The sequence below is a fragment of the Gymnogyps californianus genome, chromosome 8, assembly GCF_018139145.2.
Source record: "Gymnogyps californianus isolate 813 chromosome 8, ASM1813914v2, whole genome shotgun sequence".
In the NCBI taxonomy this organism is placed as follows: Eukaryota; Metazoa; Chordata; class Aves; order Accipitriformes; family Cathartidae; genus Gymnogyps; species Gymnogyps californianus.
In genome coordinates, this window is record NC_059478.1 from 17,705,395 (window position 1) to 17,724,701 (window position 19,307).

Consider the following 19,307-nt stretch of genomic DNA (forward strand, 5'->3'; position numbering starts at 1 on the left):
ATTCTGAAAACTAAAAGGAAGATATAGGCAAATTGGGAATTATTTTCATATAAAACACCCTCCTGTTCTTCCACTCTCCTCATACAATATTCCAAAAATGGCTGGCACACCTTTTCCAGTAGCTGTCAAATAAACAAGATTTCTTCAACAGCTTTATTTTTTGAATTTCCTCAAGTATGTTTAGGTGTAATGATCACTACATTTGACATCTTTGTCTTATTTATACTACATGAAGAATTTTCCTTTTGACTTTTAACTGACAAAATACAGAACAAGCACAAACTACAATTAAAAAATAATAGAAGTTGACATATACCCAACATCAACTTTGTCTGGGAAGTCCAGAATACCTCCATATATAAAATGCAAGATGACATTCATTTCTACATGGCTTATGCTGCAAAAAAGAAATAAAAAAAATACAAATAAAGACATGTCCAGAATAAAACACACATTTCTTAGCCAAAGGAAGTTGGTCAAAAGGCTGATACATCATCCAGCTGTTCCGTGAAGGGAAGGTAAATGATCTGATAAAATTAAAACTATTTTCAAGATTACTGCAATGTAAAAGTATCTAAATGGACTATATTTTGGGTGAATTTTGCTACTCAATAGTCTTGCTGAAACTTTGTAATACTTTAAATCTTTGAAAATAAGTCATAAACAGACTAATCATAGTATCTAGATTATTTACACTGATAATATACAGAAAGGATTTTTTTCATCACCTCCAAGCTCTTTACTAGTAACAAGTCAATTATTAAGCAACTATATATTTAAAAATTGTTTTATAATAATTATTTTTAATTCTTGATTTTATGATATATTTAAGCTTTTCCAACAATAAAAATACATGTAATTGTTTTATGACAATGCTAAGTAGGAATGTTGCATCTCAAAATATTTAGAAAAAGTCTTTATGCCTAGATTCAGATTAAGAAATATGGAATTCCTACACAGAGAAGTGTTTGCATCCTTGCATCATCCCAACACCATAACGCAGAAAGGCACAGACTGTCTATTTTAAATGGTGGACACGATCTGCTGATCAATACATTATTGTACTTACATACGTACATCTCGGTGTGCAATCTTCAGAACCCACAAGTGCTGTGTACATTAGTACAAATGGAATATAGTCATGCAGATTGAGCTAAGACCCTTTAAAACATTACACATGTTTAAGCAACAGACATTGATGACTAAAAACAAAAGGAAAAAAACCCCGTTGCAACATGCTAAAATCAGCACAGTTGTCTCTCTGTGTATTAGTATGATAGCCATAAAATCAGCAAGCAGGAGTTTCCCCACAGTCTTGACAGCTGTTATCTTATGCAGAATTTCCATTATTTCAGAGTAAGCCATATGTACTTTATTTATAAGTGTTTAAAAAGACAGCACGGAAATCTGCACCAAGCAGAAAACTGAACTAGAAAAGGTAGAATTATGGATATGATTCTTAACAGAAATTATGAGACATTGGCATGAGAATATATTCATATAAAGATTCAGTACTTCTCAGGAGAAAGCCTCTACTGAAAAATAACGATGAAAATTTCTTAGCCATGTAGAAATCAATTACAGGGAGAGAAATGTAAATACCAGAGTAGTTGTTGACTATCAGCCTCTAAAACATCCTATGTATAGCATAAAAGCTAAGGAATCAATTAAATTAAAAGTGTATTGTTTTATAAGGATTAGGAAGTTATAACTAAACCAGCAGATAACCTTCCTGATTTTGCAGCAATATTATTACACCGACAGAAAACTAAAATTGTGAAAATATGAGGAAGTATCACTTGGCCAAGCAATTTTATATTAACACAAAGCAATTATATTTTGCAGCACTGTAAGGTACACAGTTCTTTCTGAAGAAAGCTGAGTCAGCCAACATCATGCCTGAACAAAAAAGCTAGCATGTACAAGTATCAGTATTAGTTTGCTTTTAAAGAAAATTTAATATCTTTCAGTTGCTTTTTCTAATACTGAAAAAAACTAACCTGGCAGTTCCCAGTTTATCTTATGAAGTCTTAAGTATTCATCCTACACTGACAGCTCCATTATTTTCAGCTCTCGCACAGAAAGCCATTGTGAACAAGCACACTGGTCAAAATTGTTTCAGTGTGTGATGCTGAAATATCATTATTAAACACTATTTAAGACATGTAATTGTTTATTTGGCTTTACATTGTAAATATACTCTTATTGTACAAATAGGCATGAAAATAAATTACACTGTTCAGACATTCATAATACTTTTCATGACGTGCTACATGAAGTGAAAGAAGAGAATTGTAAAATAGACTGTGAATACTAAAACATACTCTACAAAAAAGGATTAGTACCCATCTGCTGATGAAAAAGACTTCTTCCCTGAACCATCTGACAATATTAACAAATACACTACACAGGCTGTTTCATATTGAAGTCAAAACAGTACTCAGGAAATGTATCAGGTTGAAGAAAAGTGTCAAGGCAGATTAATCTTCAGTGCTCTATACACAGCACAGTTGTTACATATTTGCAGGGATTTCAAATTGCCTACGTTTGCTCCCACACGACTTGCAAAGACAACACTTACCCTTGAAGAGTGATGTGCTCTTGGGAGCTTTCAGCCCAACTTCCACTCAGCATAGCAGCAAAGTAACTAGATCTGGCACATAAAATGGCCCTGAGAGAGAAAAAGTAAACATTATTCCACTAGATCCAAATATTTATTATGAGACTCTTTGATAACATTGACTTAAATCTTTGCCCTTTATGCATTAAGGTGTCTTCTGTATACTGCATGCCTTTTCTTCCAGTATGTTTGGAATTTCAAAATATGCTAGAGAAAAAAAACAAACAGTACTCTAAATTTCTCAGTTAAACCTTGTTTCCAGTATGACTTTGACATTCACACAGAGGAAATCTATTATCACAAGCATTTTCCTTTTATATAATATAAAATTGCAAATTTACTTCTGTTTTATTTACCAAATAACAGTAAATAACCTTGTTTATACAGCCCCATTTTAGCCAAGTAATTATATCCTGAATCTCTTAAATTCTTTTTATACTACTGTCGTGGTTTAACCCCAGCCAGCAACTAAGCACCACGCAGCCGCTTCCCCCTCCCCGCTCCTAGTGGGGTGGGGAGGAGGAGGGAAGGAAAAAAGTAAAACTCCTGGGTTGAGATAAGAACAGTTTAATAACTAAAGTAAAATAAAATACACTACTAAGAATAATAATAATATAATAACAATTGTAATGAAAAGGAATATAACCAAACCCAAAGGAAATAACACCCAAGAAAAGACAAGAGATGCACAATGCAATTGCTCACCACCCGCTGACCGATGCCCAAGCAGCGATCCACCCCTCCCGGCCAACTCCCCCCTGTTTATATACTGGGCATGATGTTCCATGGTATGGAATACCCCTTTGGCTAGTTCGGGTCAGCTGTCCTGGCCATGCTCCCTCCCAGCTTCTTGCCCACCTGCTTGCTGGCAGAGCACGGGAAACTGAAAAGTCTTTAACTTAGGATAAGCGCTACTTAGCAACAACTAAAACATCAGAGTGTTAGCAACATTATTCTCACACTAAATCCAAAACACAGCACTGTACCAGCTACTAGGAAGAAAATTAACTCTATCCTAGCCGAAACCAGGACAACTACAAAATGTGTGTTTATTAAAATGAGAAGTATAAAACTTCTCTGATTCGAAATTGGCTGGCCACCTACCAGCACATCCTAAAAGTCAAACAAACTTGATACTAACATATGATACAACAATATGATGTGTGTTTCCAGCACTGTTTAAGAAGAGCTTTCAGTTACTTCTGTTTAGACTTATTACCCTTCTATATTTAAAAGGCATAAGTGGCCATAAAGGGGCTAATTCAATTTACTACTATTTCCATCAAAGACAATAAAGAAACCCCAGACTAGTAGTCTGTGTAGCTCAGTATCTCCACCAGTATCACAGTCTTCAAAAAACCAGATGAGAAGACCTTTGCAACAGGAGCTTCTTAAGGTGGATGTGGAAGGGCAGAAAGGAAGAGAAGATAGTGGATGAAAACTGCTTTATGATTTCAGCCTTCCAGATTTACACCAGTTACAGTGTTAGCCTTTATATATCTTATCTGGGCTATTGCAGCCGTAGATAGTATTCTCATACATACAATTTTTTCCGACACTTACTAAGCTTCCTATTATTTATAAAATTACTTTATGTCATGTATTTCCTGTGGCAGAAAAAGCAAAGTGTTATATTAGGCATGAGAATCCTTTCTTTTCCATGTATTTGTTGGCTCTTAAAATGTTTCAGAGCACTCTCATTTTGCGTAGGAAGAAGTAAGAAGAAAGCTATTTATGGTCTCTTTTCTAGTCATTATATATTCTGGAATCTCTCATCTCTCTTCCATCCTCCCGCTTCAGAAGTCTCAATACTTTAAATTAGGAACTTCTCACACATTCCTCCTGTGATTCATCCAGCAATAATAATGACAACGAAGCTTTTACAGAATGTTTCATATCTCAGTGAAACATGTCCACATGTAAATGGGTATTATGTCACAACTTTGAGTATGTGAAATTCTGAATACACACACAATCTTGTTTTTATAAGATACAGTAACACAATATCACAGAGATATGAAATACACTATCTCCAATTTTGTCATCCTCTTCCAAATAAATTTCAGTAATGAACAAGGCTAAATCAACTTCAAGGGCATAGCTGAAGTGAATATTTCAAAGACTCATTTTAAATAAGACAGCTACTGAGTAGAATATGGACAAGTATGTATTACCTAAATACACATTGATAAAATTTTAACTTATAAAATACATGGAGATACCAAATGAATTTGAAGTAAATTTATCTGTGCTTTCCTACTGTCATGGTTTGTGCCCCAAGTTTATTACTGAACAAATTTTACTTGCTCCACTCAGAGCTCTGTAAGAATACAATACAGCACTAGGAAGACATAACTTGGCAGCTCTCTGAGAGCACTGCTGCTCACACTGTAAAGTCTATTGGAAGTTCACAGGACTTCATGAGAAAGTAAGGAATATGGAGATAAGTGGGTGGGAGAGGGTCGGGGCTTAAACTGTCTCCTGTTTGAGAACTCAAAAAAACCCCTTAAAATAAGTAAATCGTACTGGTGCTTTCACCACAATTATACCCAAAGTTAGATTTCCCTCATTGACTCCGACTGTTCACATGATGCAGTACTAAAACAAGCAAGTCCTGTGCCTGTTTCAGAACATTCTTGTTTTCTCTATGATTTACTGCCGTATTTTTTGATGCTGGTTAGACTAGATACATTGCTCCAGGCAGTAAGTGGCCTAAATTAAAGAAGCTCTGCTGATGGAATCTTTTTGTTGACTTTCTTTTTGCACTACAGTATTTGTTTGTCAAAGTTATGGACCTGAGAACATGTCTTCTTATAGTGCAGACCACAAGAAACAAACATGCCTAACTACACTACATTCTGGAAATTTAGTATATATCCTAATCCTATTATTTAAAAAAATAAAATACCACACACACTATTATGACCTATCTTCTGTAAACATATTTGTAATGTCAGTAATATAACCCCCCACACTGGTTTTGTGTTGAGAAAATCCTAGAAGTAGTGGAGGTTTTTTATAATCTCTCTCAGTTATTTATATACTCAAAGGGAACAAAATACAGCCTGTCTAGTTTGCTATCTCAAATGCAAACAAACTCATATCAAAGGTACAAAGAATGGTACTGGCGCTTTAATTTGCTTTCCCAAGCTACAGAAGTCCAATAAGCCAAATTTCTTTAATGGTCTTGGACTTTAGATCTCATAAAGGCTGCTGACAATCTTTACATCTACATGACTGAAGTAATGAAAGTAAAATCAGATTCTGTATGCACAGATTCTGAAGAGCAGAAAAAAAAAAAAATTACTACTCCAGAATTTTTCTACCTATATGGTAATTTTATTCACCATTAATAGCTGAATAGTTTATTAATAGATTTTTCATTTTCTTCAGAGAGTACAGATTAGTTAAAAAAAGGTTAGCAAAGAAAATCTACACAGTATTTATACATGAGTATATACTCCTTATATGAATTTACAATGGCAATCTTAGAAGTGCTAAAACCAGAACTGTTTTCACAATAGTTGCTGTTAATGAGATAATTTTCATTAGTATCAAAGTATGGCCACTTCTCACCTAAGACCTAAAAACTGTAACAGTTCACAGCTAGATAACAGCACCAGCAATAACTTACTATAGGTATACAGTACCAGCAGTGTTTTATAGAAAAAGGATTTTGGTTGAAAAACTTTACAGTAAACACTTATGTACCTGTGAGCTTGAAAATCTTTGCCTTCTATGCAAATATTAATATCTGGACAACAGCACTTCTTGTAGAGCATCATTAAGTCTTCTCCTAACACAGATGCAGTTTCTAGTTTGGAATTACCTGCAGAGGGAGAGAAATAGCTATTTTCACTTTGTCTGGTGTGGACTAGACTATTGACAGTACACAGACAACTTAAAATATTTGAAAAGAAGAATTTGACATAATGAATTTTTTTAATATTGCATATTCAAGCTAGAATTTTCCTTGAAAGGTTTTCCAGACCTTGCATTTCAGTTCTCATTTTGACTTACCAGAAATTTGACCAGCACTTCATATTTGATATCTATAGAAGTGCTACAGTTACTCTTTCATTAGATTATGTAGTCAGTTCATTTATTCTACAGAGATCTGGTACCTCTGCATTAAAGAAAAGTAGACTCTGAAGAAGTTCACGGTCATGTAGTGCTACAAGCTTCTGCCTAAACAGATTTGTTGCCTTGATCCTATCTTACTGACACAGCTGTAGCAGCCAACACCTCTGGTGTAGACGCAGTTACAGATTTCCTCGTGTTACTTATTTCATTCACAGCTGTAGTAGGGAGGATTCTGAAAAATTCCAAAATCCTCATAAAATAACAGTGGAACTAGTGTAATTTGCTAGAAAAGGAAAGGAATGGAGAGATTCTGCTCTGTGGAAGTCCCACATGGTGAGGACTCAAGTGTGCTGTATAACAGAGAAAAGACGGGACACAATGCCAATGAACATGCCTGATGCCTGGCAAGTCCTGTCTTATTATGCTACACATTGGCTGGGAACCACTCCTGCCAAACTTCTGCAGCAATTCATTTTGTCAAAGTGTGAGAGAATGAGGTAGACCATAGCAAAGAATATCCATGTAAGCTGTGTTATAACAATAGCTTTAATCTTTGCTTGCATTTTTACATCTGTGTAAGTCTTTGGATAATTATTTAAAAGAAAAATCCCAAAAATAAACAAACAAAAGTATAATTCCAAACCTACCTGCAGTGGCTTTGTTGCTTTCTGCATCAACGACTACTTCTGGAATTTCCTCTTCAATCCAAGATGAACAAGCAACTTCTTTCTGCACAGCTCCACTTGGAGTATTCTGATCAACAGGCATTCTTTTGCCATCTCCAAGACAATTTACATTTGTTTGAGCGTTCTGAAGAGTAGCAATGTTATTTTCTTGTATTAATTTGGGTTCCAATACTTTTTTCATCATAGCCAGCTCTTCAGCTTCTTTAAGATTTTTATCAGATGAATATACAAGCCTAGAAGATGACACTAAGTTTACTGCTGTGATTTTTTAATTGATCAAAACAAACAAATAAAACCCGACATTTTTTTGTCTAACAAAGTTCATGACCAGAAAACAAAAGCTGGACTCTACAGTGCTTAATAATAAAAAAACCCTTTTGAAAACTGTATCTCTGGAAAACTTATTTCTGCAATGCTTGAAAAAGCATAAACAAGCATTACAAGTAAAATGTAGTATCAGGTTAAAAGGAACAAAGGTTTCTCTCCCTCACTTTGCTTTTTTAATTAAAGAAACTTTCATCTGCTCTTTATAGCTCATCTACTATAATCATCTACTGACAAAAGCAGAAGCAAGCTGTTATCAGTAATGACAGATGACTGATTTATAAATGTTAGTATGACCAAGAAAAGGCATTTGATTGTCCTTTAATATCATCAAATTTACAAACCCAAAAATATAAAAACCTTCTAACATCAAGGTTACAAGTACAAAACCGTAAGAACGGTACAGAGATATAAATGAATGGTATTAGAGATATAAATTTTAATTTCAAAGGAAGTGCTTGAAAGCATGAAAATTTGCAGTTAAGATTACCCGAGAGCTTTCACTTTGCCCATATAGTAATTCCAGCTTCTCACTTTCCCATCTGTTTCACCAGCTTATTTTGGGCTCAGGATCTGGAAAGGCTAACAAAGCCCACAGTCTGTGACTGCAAAGATCTCGTATTTATAGAAAATACTGCACTCCAGCAACTTAATGGAGCCTTAAAATGTCAATGTGAACAGATAACATGCTTTATCAGTGGTTTCATACCATATAGATGAAGTTAGCAAAGTCTGACAGAAGAGCTACAGTTACTTTGGATTTAGCAGACATGTACTTACAGATCTGCATTTAGTCACTCATTCCACGGCAAAGAGGCTGTATTGTTAATACTGGGAACATAGTAATTTGAGTATGCTATTTGAACACTGTCCTCTAAAGGGGCAGAGAAAACATACAAAGAAATCATCTTCCTTCTTAAGTCCTGTATTTAAAGGATTGAGTTAGGTAGAATTTTTTTGTCTGTGTGATACAGGTTCTCACCAAGAGAGAATGACAAGAAACAAGAATGTAGGGAATGGGAATTTTAATATTTTATTAGATTTTGAAAGCAAGGGCCAGGAAAACATCTGACAGGAGTAATAAAATTTCACATTGAAAGAGTAAGATTGGTGGACCCTCTTTACATGGGTTTTTAAGGTTGCTGTACCTGTATGTGCTTTCAGAACTCCTAACCTGTGAACTTGGCCTGATCATCTATTGCTTTTCATATTTACAGTGCTTTCCAACCCAGCGTAACAATATCATGAGGGAAAGACAAGTAATAACACGCCATATTACCAAGAACAGGACCACAGGTTGCTGGCTGGAGCAAGGAGACTTTGCAACTCTGTAGAAAATTCAAGACCGTGACTTCCACACATTTTCCTGTTTGCTATGCTTCTCAGTACTTAACATCTGTGTTTTACAGCTCTATGGCAGTAGGACTCAAGAACAGAAATTCCGAGTAGAAACCCAATTAACCTAGAGAATTCAAAATTCCACAGAAGTATTCTGAAGTTTTGTCTTCAAGTTGTTTCTCCACATTAGATCTTCCAAGAAATGTCACTTAAAGTCACATAGACAATGCCAGTACTAGACAAAATCCAATCATTCCCACTTAATCTCTGCATGTTCACCAGATGTAAGCAAATACCACAATTACAGAAGTAAACTGGTAACACATACTGAATGTGAAAAACTGCAGGAAGATCCCTCGTAAGGGTTTGTTGAAAGAAGATTGCCATTTATAACATGTTAGGTTAAATTTGTGCTGGAACTTTACTTACCTTTCTGTTGCTGCGGAGCTATTGCATATTCAACATGTAAAGACAGTACAAACTGACTTTGAGGGAGAAAGAAGATTAGCGGCAACAGATACACTGCTTTGCCAAAAATTCATTATTTTAATATTCTTGCTTACTTTCTGCCAGTAACTGAAAAACATATCCATAGGGAATCTGATAAGCTAGGCAATGAGGCAACAATCTCCTGGGAATCCTCAGGGTATTTTCAGATAATCTACATAAGAAACCTCAGGAATGCAATTCTATTATCACTAGGCTTAAGTCAATAAAAATGGCACCCTTACCACAACTAGGAACTCTGTAAATAAAACAAATAAAGTGGCATGTTGTTAAACCAGAACCAAGTAACTGGTTTCTAGATCTGAAAAAGTTACTCTATTTGAAATAAGTTTTTTCCTGTAAAAAGTCACAGAACCTTGATTATGTCAGTTAACGTTTAAAATCCAGCCACAGTCCTGGATTTATTACTTCCAGAAACTCAGCAGAATATCTGTATATTAGAGTCCTGCTTAATACAGGCTGTAAATTTACTACTTTGAAAGACTCATGGAGGCATCCATTATTCTGCTTCACAGACAGCAATGATTCTGGCACATCTTTTAGAAATTTTCCTTTATCTCAGTTAAATCCCATTCGATGTTCTTTCCAGAATGGAAGATTCTGCAGTTTTCTAAAATCTGTTATAGAAGACTTTGCTTGGCAACACCCTTTATTTTATAGGCGCATTTCTAAAGGCAGAGTGAAGTTTTCTAGACAGTCTTCTACAGAGTATCCAGTGGCGCCTTCCTGCATAAAAGCAAGCTAGGGAAATCTTTCATCCACAGCAAAATGCATAGCTCAGACCTTGGAGCTCAGATGTTCTACTGATAATGTAAAACCATCTCTTTAAAACACAGTTGCTACAAGAAACCAGGACCCTTACTGCAGAATTATGATATGAATAGTTTTTACTGTTCCAAAGGCAGTTTTACTGCCTCTTGAGTAGGCACCATTTGATGTGACACCTTGGTTTAGTAAGTTAAAGTGCAGGAGATTACAATTCTATAACGTTATAAATTTCTTCTTTAAATCAGATAGAGGTATCATCAGGAGGTCTTAGAGCTTGACCAGTTTTGAACTGAGTTATTTACAAGAAAGCAGTTTTCATAGTTATCTGAACAATCTAAGAAGGCATAAAAATGTTCCAGTTCTTCCAACATCCCCAATGATGATGAGGAAAGTTCTAGATTGTACTCACTGTGACCAGCTTCCTAGAACATATAAGCAGTATGGAGCTATTTTGTTCTTACACCAACACATAGCCTATGATGTCTATCATCTCAAAATGCATTTTGAAGAAAAGCATGTACTTTGTGGGTAGTTTGCAAAGTATTCAGAAAACGCTAAGTAGCCCAACCAAACTTACTTTTGTGCATCTAAAGATTTCATTCACAGTTTTGTTTTTAAAGGTGTCCTGAAGTTGTATCTCCTCTCATTCCAAATCACTTAGGCTAAATTCTTTGGGAAGTTTCTCAGCCTTAGAGCTCTCTTTAAGGCCCACCTACTTCTATCAATTGTAGATGCATGACTCCACACAGTCTTGAAAACCATACAGTCTCATTAGAAGAACGATCATGCAGTTCTGTTCTCAGAACAGCTACAAAGCCAATACTGACTAGAATCAGTAAGACATCTTTATGGTTACTAAAAATATAAAAAACATGATCACAAAAAACTCCTAAGATAATATTTGGGTCGAAAAAGAATTTTGAGTTATGATCCACTTCTTTGGTCCTTCGAGTCAAGGTACATTTCCTTACTGTCGGCCACACCCACTGTCTGCGAGACTGACAACATCCCAAACAGAAATGTTGTATGCCACTAATGACCACGGAGACAACACAAATAAGAAGGGAAGTGAGAAAGGGCAAATTTTATTTTCATGAAATACCATATTGAAAAGCATGAGGAACCCATTTTTGTTGTTATTTCTGAGAACACCAAAAGTCACTGGAATTAACACCATCATCACCAAACTTTACTGAAAGCTGTTAGGACAGGCTCTCCCGTTGTCCCAAAGTAGTTGTTAACCAAATAAATAGATAAATAAAATTTCTCAACTAATTAGGCATCCACCTTTCAAATGCTCCCTACAGCAGCTTCCACTTGCTCTGAGAGTTCTTCACTGAGAGCCCATCTGGAGAAGAGAGTTACCTGCCATCTTCTCCTTACCCACATTCTTAAAGTTATACATACACGTACACACACATCATTGATGTCACTAGAGAAGTGCTTTTGAGTTCTTAGACACTAGCTGTTTAAACAGACAGGATCTTGTACATGTTGTTATGGATGTGTTGCATATGTGCCCAGATTTGCAGAGCATTAGTAAAGAGATTAAAAAGCAGGCTTGAACAAAAGCCATTAATGCCAGGGGAGAGGATTTTTTTTTTTCCTATCAGCTAGCAACACAGACTGATTGTTAATGTTGAAGTCTATCAGAAAATCAGAAACTTCTCCATCATAAATACTATGGATAGCAAGAAGCTGTCAGCACAGAAGTCCGACACATATGAAAATGGGAAATTCTGCTGTTTGACAGTGCATCAGTTTAATTGCCGTGAAAAAAAGATACTATGGTAACTTGTCCTGGTTTCAGCTGGGATAGAGTTAATTTTCTTCCTAGTAGCTGGTATAGTGCTGTGTTTTGGATTTAGTGTGAGAATAACGTTGATAACACACTGATGTTTTCAGTTGTTGCTAAGTAGCATTTATACTAAGTCAAGGATTTCTCAGCTTCGCATGCCCAGCCAGCAAGAAAGCTGGAGGGCACAAGAAGTTGGGAGGGGACCCAGCCAGGACAGCTGACCCAGACTGGCCAAAGGAATATTCCATACCATATGGCATCATGCCTAGTATATAAACTGGGGGGAGTTGGCCAGGAGGGGCAGATTGCTGCTCGGGAACTAACTGGGCATCGGTCAGCAAGTGGTGAGCAACTGCATTGTCATCACTTGTTTTGTATATTCTAATTCTTTTAGTATTATTATTGTCATTTTATTATTATCATGATAATTATTTTCCTTCCTTTCTGTCCTATTAAACTGTCTTTATCTCAGCCCATGAGGTTTTTTTTCGATTCTCTCCCCCATCCCACTGGGTGGGGGGAGTGAGTGAGCAGCTGTGTGGTGCTTAGTTGCCGGCTGGGGTTAAACCACAACATAACTTCAGAGGGACAAGTACACATGCCCAAAACAGGACACTTAGCTGGTAGTGTAGGGGATAATACAACTAATGAAAACAGACAAAACAAATTATGTTTTTCTTTTATTTACAAGTTGTACAGATGCTGTGTGTTGTTTTCAATAGGAACTTGGTATAGCACATACCAGAACTTCAAGCAGTAACTAGATTAGCACTGAAATATCTTCTATACATGTGTAAAATACCATATTATACAGTTTTACTTAAACAAAGCTATGTGTTATCACAATTAAATGCCAAAATAAAAACAAGATCTATTAACTTTTGTTAATAAATATAACACTGAGAATGTAGGAAGTCTCTGAACCACTCCCTGCCCACAGTTTTAATGCATTGATGTCTTTAGCAAACCCAACTGCAGCAAATACTCTCATGCACTGCATTTAATCTTGGTGGACTTCCAAAAATATTTCAGCAATACGCCTATAGCAGTGAATCTTTGTTAGTGCAAGTTAGGCATGCCATATGCACAACTTCAACCTACCTTAATCACTTAAGATTCTTCCATTTCCCTTTAGATTTGCTAAAAGAACCGTCTGCTTGATTTTTGCAGCTAAGATGGTTATTTTAACTTAATTGATTTCTTGAGACAAGTATTTCAGTAAATTTCTTCTCACAAGATGCAATATCAACTGCTTTGCTACCTCACACAGGTGCCAATTAAATTTTCTGATTTCTTCTGAAAGCTAAGCATTTCAGAAGAATAATCTGGCCCTTAAGCAGTCATGGTCCCAGTGAAAGGTTTCTACCCATTTCTCACAAATGGAATTTTTTTTTCCTTGGGACATAAATCCGTGGCATTAAGATACTAAGTTTTCCAAAGCAAGATGTTAATATCACACACATACCGAATATACTGCAACTTGACAGTTTAGCTTCTCAACTTCCTCTGAGAAATTGAGATTAGATATAAACATGGATCAAAAAAAAAAAATCCAGTAAGAAAAAATACAAACTCATTGTTTCTATGTATGTGGAAAGGAGATAAGGTTGCCACTGTTTGGCATGTGTTTAAAGCCTGTTTTCATCAACAGAAACAAGTCCTCATGGTGAAGGCTTTCTTCCCCCAACAGGATATAGCATAAAATCTAAACTACAAGCTTCATGTAGTATCTTACTTATTTCTCTCCCTCCCTCCCTGCTTAGCAAAGTCTAATTATTCTCAATGACTAGCTTAGCTCATATTTGTAGCCACAACAAACTAACTTGGTGCTGCAGTAACAAACTCAGACCAGAGAATATGGTTGTATCAACGAAAGCCATTAAGTTAGAACAGCTTAGCTATTCAGAGGAGCAAATTCCTTAATCCCTTAACTTGGGAAATAAATGCTTTGGTTCACAATAATTTGTTCTCAACTTTCTCAGTTTTCACTGTTCATTGGAGGTAAGCCTTTACAGAGCATTTTAACTTCCACAATTCAGGATTTATTGTTTCACAAAGTTTAAGACAGTCACATCAAATTTCCCATGTTGCCCATATTTGTAGTGCAGGGTTTTTTAATTCTATTTGTTTTGGGAGGGATGATTTTTTTCAGCTATATTGCTGATTCCCTTATGTCTTAATGCAAGGAAAAGAATAGTTGTTGAGCCAAAAAATGCACCTGCAAGTGCCACAGAAAGGCCTTTTTGCAGTTAGCTTGTTTTCCAGTTACATGAATCAGTCACTCAGATAAGATACTCCTTACATGTTAGGGTACACCACATCGACAGGCACAAGTGGTAAGAGGATAAATGGGAAGGACCATATCAGAATAAGCTGTGTAACCCACAAAATTTCAAGAACATGGGAGGCATGCTATTCTTCTGAAATAGAGTGGTCTGCAATCATAACCCACTAGAGGGGAATGCACAAGCCTAGATATTAAGGTAAGGTTGCTAAGGCATAAGTGTAAAGGAATTCAGTGTACATGAGCAGAAGTCATGTTTCTTTGCTCCAAAATAGCCAGTATCCATGGGGACTATGACAATCTAGCAATCAATAAGAATAATCTCATGCACAAGTTATTTAAAGAAATATTGCCATTTTTTAACTACTTTGTAATCCAATCTTATGGAACTGTAGCTGGGAATTGTATTTAAAGGACAAATATTCACAAACAAGTTGTGTTGTATTTGGTGCAACTGCTTTATGAAAACCTCACATGCAAGAGAAGGTCAAGCTGAAAATAGAGCTAAGCTGTCATCTTCTGTAGTGTCAGTCTGATGTCATGTAATTTTAACAGGTACCCCACCTTCTGGCTTGGTTTTTTTTCCCCCTGCACACAGGAAAGATTCTGACAGACATGAGCAACAATGAGATTGCAAGAGGTGTGACTAAGTGACAGATGAAACTGGAACAATGCTATAGGGTATCTGTTGTATTAATAGCAGTTGCTACAGCCTAAGATTTTTTCTACAAAGGCAATGTGTGCATAGAGTCTACAGAAAGAAGTTATTGTCACCATGCTGTCTAGGAATTTACGTTCAAGAATGTTTTTGCCTGCACTTAAGCTAGATGTCGTATCCTTCTACTGCCTGATACAGAACTATACAAGCATAACACAGTCGAAGCCTTGGCTGGTCTACTTTGAATCAACTGATGGTACTGCAAATTAACCCCTGTGGCAGTAAACGTCACAATGACAATTGTATTCCTTTGTATTTGATCCATATTTATTGCTTTTTAACTGGATCCGACTGTCATTAGGTCCTTCTCTGCCCTTCCTTAAATCAGATCCCTTTAATACAAATACCAGGAGACAATGAGAATAACTAGATTTTTATTTCTAAAGCTATATTTTTTCCGACTGAAAGGGTAAAAAGCAGTTTGCCTCTCAGTGGGCAAGATAGTAATGATCTAATGATCTGTGACTGACTATTGTCCTTCAGGGATGCTAAGTTTCTCTCTTCTCGAGGCAGACTGTGGAACCCTGCTTGAGCAGTCATCTCCTGCCATTGATATACTTGCAATTGTTGACCCTTTTCCAGTTGCGTTATGAAGAGTGATGGAAGGGTGCTGGAGGGCAAAGTCAATATTACATTAGCTTCATTGGGCAAAACCATAGGGTGAATGGTGTCTACAATATGGATGCTGCACTTCCTGGTGACCAGCAGTTTCTTGCTGGTGTCCTCAGACAGTGCAAGTATAGAGAGGGAAACAAAGCAGTACTCAGTTGGTCATCTATTTCATGCTGAGGCTATGCAGAAAGATCAGCATGAAGTTCACCATGTCCTCCATCCTGCTCAAAAATGCTCAGAAGTTTGGCAAGAGGAGCTGCACAGCCTTCAGCACACAAGTGACACGTAGTCCACATCTCTCCTGATTAAGAGAGACAGAGGCCCAAAGGAAGTACGTCTCACTGAGATGCACGTGAGATACAGCTTGTGAGAAAAAAAATTCCCAAATCCCCAAGGAAAGATCATTTTTACTTGGGAAGATAAAAGCTGAATACAAACAGGAAAAGGAATGAGATTTTGTTATAGCTTTGATGAACTCTTCAATACTATACTAGTATTCCACTTCTATTCTACAGGGAAACAGTATTTATAACCAGAAAACCTAGAACTTTTGTAGAAGACTACAACTTTCTCTCAAGAGCTCAACTGCAGCTACGGATCTTTGTTACAACTCATCATTGCAATTCACGTGCTCCAAGAATTAGGCTAGCTCCCAGTAAACCTCAAGCTGTAATTTAAGGCACTGTTTTGGATTTGTGAAGATCTAATTAATTTGCATCTTAACGATAAGAAACCACTGAGATTCAACAGCCACTGATACTAGCAGAAGTCATCATTTGAACAATGAAATGAGGCTCTTTGCAACCAAAGCTGCTTCCTTTCCTTGGTCCAAAGCAGGTCATCACTGTGGTCAAACTCCAGTGCATTCTGTGACACAAATTTTCACAGAATGTCGTAGGTTAGAGGATTCAAAAGCTGAAGTATCAAACAGCACTGAAGACTAAGTTAAGAAAAACTAACCATCTTGCAAAATGCACTTCATATGTAGCTTAGAATATATGGAGAGATTCATCTGAAGAATCTAAACTCACAATGAAAAGATAAAAGGTTTACAATTAGATGAGCTGGTTTGAGTTTAAAAGTGTTTTTCAATACCATGCTTTTTGGAGAACATGCAGGACTCTAGAGATCATTAGCTGCCTTCTGGCAAACACAGACAAAATTGAAAGCAAGCATCTGTGAACTGTAAGTTCTTAAGCACTTAATGAAGTGCTTACCATTAGGACAACAAAGGAATGATATAACAGTATATAAATAATTAAAATACTTATTCCAAATAATTATTTCCCAATTAAAATAATTTGGATTTTTTTTTAAATTTGCATTATCATGCTTCTGCATGAGTCGTCTGTACCACTGCTTACATGAATGTGAAGCAAATTAATTAAACTGAAGTAATAATGGAGTTAAGAAAAATACGAGACAAAAACCATGCTGTTTTGTTTCTTACTGCTTGTTTTGCTAATGCTTCTGCCAGACTTTGACAGCAACCTAACAAATGCCCGTTTATCAGCCTGTTCCACTACAATGATTCTGTGTTTTAGATATTACTTTCAGTTCAAAAAGTTTTATTTCAGACTTATTATAACTTTAGTACCCTGAATGTATATTTTTAGCCATCTGCTGCCTTATTTACAAATTGAAGGAGAGAATGAGTGAAACCAATAGGGAGAGGTCAGCCTAGGTTATATTTTAGGTACTAAACTTTAAAACTGCAACACCTTCCCCTCCTCTTCCCAACAATCTCAAGAGCCTGCAAGTGCATACATTTTCTAGGCATATCCTGAATTCATCTGAAATCCCAGAGTGCCTACCACTCTGCTCCTGTGCATGCCCCAAAGTGCCGATCTGCTCTAACATCAACGCTGTTTTATAGAAGGTGGGTGGCACCACCACAGCTTCGCTAGAGAAAAGCAAGCACTGCCCAGTTCTTTGAAAGAAGGATTAGAGGCACTTACAGGCAAGGAGGACTGCAAGGTCTGGTGGCGGCACCAGCCAGCACCCCTGCTATACGCACCCTAAGGTTTGGTGCGTGACGAGCGAGATGTTGGATACATGCTAATAGCTGGCAATGGGAAAACACGCTGGCCCTTGCACCAGTCCCTGGGGAGCAGCCAGCCCACACGCTGCACCGACAGTGCGGCACACCTTGCTCTGGGATCCCAGTTCGGTGGGAAAGCTGCGCCATGTTTGGCCTGGGCCATGGATCGCTAGGACTTAAGTGATGACCACAGTGTTTCTAACTTGATGCATCGTCTTGATGCATCTGCACCTACCTTGATGAAGTCCTCCTAGGTAATCTCGCTAACAAGGGTATTAGTAGGCACAGACAATTTTAAAGGATACATTAACGATTTTCGCTGCTTTTTCTCTTGTTCTATTACAAAGCCTTTACATACCATAAAGAACATGCTACGGTAGAGAGTATGCCCATGCGCTGTCGGCAGAGGGACAAAGGCAGAGGAAAATAAGTAAGTTACAGGAAAGTCCTCTGCAAACGCTGCAGGAAGGCTGTGAAGATACTGCTTTGAATGGGAAAGCTTTAAAACAGGTGTTAACACTGGGAAAAAAAGAAGAAGAGGAAGGACACAGGAGGGGTAGTGCTGAGGCCAGCCCACCAGCCCGAGGAGCGAGGCTGGTGCCCGCTGCTCCGGCGCTCCCGCCCGCCGCGGCCGCGCACTCACCGCAGGAAGCGCCGGAACTCCGCGGGCCCCACGCCGTCCAGCCGCAGCACCCCGCGGGGCGGTTGCCCCGCGCCCAGCCCGGCGAAGAGCCGCGGCGCCCGCGCCAGCAGCACCGCTCGGTGCGCCCGCAGCGCCGCGTCGCCCACACGGATGGTCACGTCGGAGCGCGTCCCCTCCGCCAGCAGCCTGCGGGAGCGCACCGTTACCGTCGTCGCCCGCCCCGGCCCGCCCCGCCTGGAGCCGCCCCCCCCGGCCGGCGCCTACCTGCCGAGGTCCTGCCGGAGCTGCTCGGCCAGCGCCTCCTTCAGCCGCTGCCGCTCCGCCGCCGCCGGGCCGGGGCCCTTCGGCGCAGCGCCGCCGCCGCAGCGCGCCATGTGCCAGCAGCCGCTCCGCTCCGCGCCCGGCGCGGCGGCGGGGACGCGGGGCGGGGATTGACAGACGGTTCCTTAGCGACGCCGCCGAAGGGGCGGCCCGCCGTATTCACGAAAGCAACCGGGACGGCGCTCGTCCCCGCGGGTGGCGCCTCCCTTCCCGCCAGCGCCGCCGGCAGCCAAGGGACCGTCTCACAACAAGACGCGGGAGCCCCGCGGTGCGGGCTGCGGCGCCCTCCCCGCTCCCTCTCAGGGGGCGTGGCCAGCGGTGGCCTCCGTCAATGACGGCCAGCGGCGCTCCGCCCGGCCCCGCCCTTCCCCGCGGGCCCCCTGGCGGGGGGTGGGAGGGCCCGGCCTTCCCCGCTTCCCTCCCCTGCGGCCGGGGCGGTACCTCCCTGCGGGGGGCGGGGCGGGGCGGGGCGGGGCGGGGCCGGAAGGAGGGGCCTTCCGGCCCGGCCCCGCCGAGCCCCGGCTGCCGCGGGGAGCAGGGAGCCCTCTGCCGGCCGCCGCCCCG

The 19,307-nt window shown here is 39.1% G+C and overlaps 1 protein-coding gene across 1 annotated transcript in view; it reads right to left on the reverse strand.

Annotated features, from left to right (window-relative positions):
* Positions 1–18,796, reverse strand: part of BTBD8 (BTB domain containing 8) — a 37,916-nt gene extending 19,120 nt beyond the window's left edge. Inside the window, exons 1-6 of the mRNA XM_050900673.1 lie at positions 18,687–18,796; positions 18,423–18,608; positions 7,351–7,622; positions 6,332–6,449; positions 2,582–2,671; positions 317–397 (exon numbers count right to left, since the gene is read on the reverse strand). Of these exons, the coding sequence (XP_050756630.1) occupies positions 317–397; positions 2,582–2,671; positions 6,332–6,449; positions 7,351–7,622; positions 18,423–18,608; positions 18,687–18,796 (857 nt within the window). The remainder of the gene's footprint in view (positions 1–316; positions 398–2,581; positions 2,672–6,331; positions 6,450–7,350; positions 7,623–18,422; positions 18,609–18,686) is intronic.
* Between the last annotated feature and the right edge of the window lie 511 nt (positions 18,797–19,307).